Source organism: Octodon degus, unplaced genomic scaffold (assembly GCF_000260255.1).
Source record: "Octodon degus isolate 3935 unplaced genomic scaffold, OctDeg1.0 scaffold00121, whole genome shotgun sequence".
Lineage (NCBI taxonomy): Eukaryota > Metazoa > Chordata > Mammalia > Rodentia > Octodontidae > Octodon > Octodon degus.
In genome coordinates, this window is record NW_004524697.1 from 8,624,991 (window position 1) to 8,626,757 (window position 1,767).

Sequence of the window (1,767 nt, forward strand, 5' to 3'; positions counted from 1 at the left end):
GTTTTCAGATCCTCTGGGAAAATTCCCAGTAGAGGAATAGCTAGTTTAAATGATTTATTCAGTTTTGCAGGAGAAATGAGGCTTGGGTCCCAATACTATCATGCTATTTTCTTTGGAAAACCATACTCTCAGTGCCCCTTAGGATGGTTGTTGGGGTACAGGGCTGCTGGTGCTCTTGTCCTGGAGATTCCTTCTTACCTTCAATGAACACCTCGGCGGAGGTGGTGTCTGAGCCACTGGGGTTTGTAGCCAGACAGGTGTAGCGGCCTGTATCCTCCTCAAAGGCCTCTGCTATGATCAGGGTGTGCAGGTCCCCGCCCTCACAGAAGATCTGGATGTCAGGAGTGTTGTGTAGCTCTTTGCCCTCACAGAACCACCTGTGGGTCAAATGATCATAGGACAACAGAGTAAGAGAGGAAATGGTACTGTTTAAAAAAAGCAAAGTAGAAATAAAAGGCTAGATGCTATTGCAACAAGACATTTGTCTGATAAAAGATCTGTGCCAGTCTTATGGAACTCCTCATTTTAGAGCGTGAAATTAATGACTAGACAATTCCCAGAGGTTTTGCTTTGTCAAACATTTGCATATTTTATCAACTTGGAAACGAGGGACTTGTTAAACTTAGACCATTTTCATTACAAAATAAATTTAAAAAACTGAAGCTCAGTGTTTTGCAAAATGTTTCATAATAAATGCCTCATTCACTTATGACAATTTTGTCTACTATTCTTAGCTAGAGAAAAATATACTTGATCTTAACCAAAAGGCCGAGAAGCAATAGCTAGAGAAAAATAGAAAAGTTAATATAAACATTATGCTTAAGTATATCTAATACCATAAGGGCAGCATCATTAGGTTAAAAAAATCACGGCGACGATATTTTTGCTGATCCTCATTTCTGACCAGCTGACCATTAACCGATCTAATGGCTTCCACATTTCTGATATTTACAGAACGTGCAGGCAGAGCCCCCTGGCCTCCAAACTGTAGTGAGATGGAGCAGCTACGCTGTAGTTCATTCTTCCTGGCCAGCATGCTTCTCCTCCAATGCAGGCAGGACTGTGGGTGGGAGGCTGCAGCCTGCCGGGCTGTGCTAATCCAGGTTCCTTCCCACGCTCTTCCCTCCCCTTAGTACCTCAAACTCTGCACAGCATTTGATCACTTTTACATTACAAAAGCTTCCCTTCAAGTTTCCAGATGTGATTTTAATATGTGGGAATGTGTCACCAGCAGGATGCAAGCCCCTGCGCCTATATAATTCATTTAGCTCCTAACTGTAAACAGAGATTTTCCTCTGAATGTAATCTTTCATAAAATTCTTTGGATGGGGCATCCTGTTGTGAAAATATGACACAATAGCCCAATTTTTGTTTTCTTTGTTTAGCATAGCATAATACAGGTTCTTGTGTATATTTAACTTGAAAATAAAGTTAAAGAATCAAATGAATTTGCTGATACTCAGAATATTAATCCAGGAAACAATACAGTAAATTAATATGAGATACTCATAAATGGGAAGATAAGACTTTGGGAATTAAGGAATATGAAATATGCAGGGGCTGAGGTTTGGATCCCTGGGCCTGCTGTGCTGGTCCTGCCCCCAGGGCATGCTGAGATAGCAATTGAGTCTGGGCGTGGTGGCACACACCCCTGTAATCCCAGCTCTTGGGAGGCTCTAAACAGGTGGATCTAGTCACTAAGAGTCTGATCTAGTAGTAAGACACTGAAAACCCTGTAGATCCTTCCCTAAAATACAAATAAATAAA

At 41.4% G+C, this 1,767-nt stretch overlaps 1 protein-coding gene across 8 annotated transcripts in view; it reads right to left on the minus strand.

Annotated features, from left to right (window-relative positions):
* Nucleotides 1–1,767, minus strand: part of Palld (palladin, cytoskeletal associated protein) — a 416,234-nt gene that overhangs the window by 260,375 nt on the left and 154,092 nt on the right. For all 8 annotated transcript variants that reach the window (XM_004640245.2, XM_023700093.1, XM_023700092.1 and 5 more), the window contains one exon: nt 199–377. In XM_004640245.2, coding sequence (XP_004640302.1) covers nt 199–377 — 179 coding nt within the window. The remainder of the gene's footprint in view (nt 1–198; nt 378–1,767) is intronic.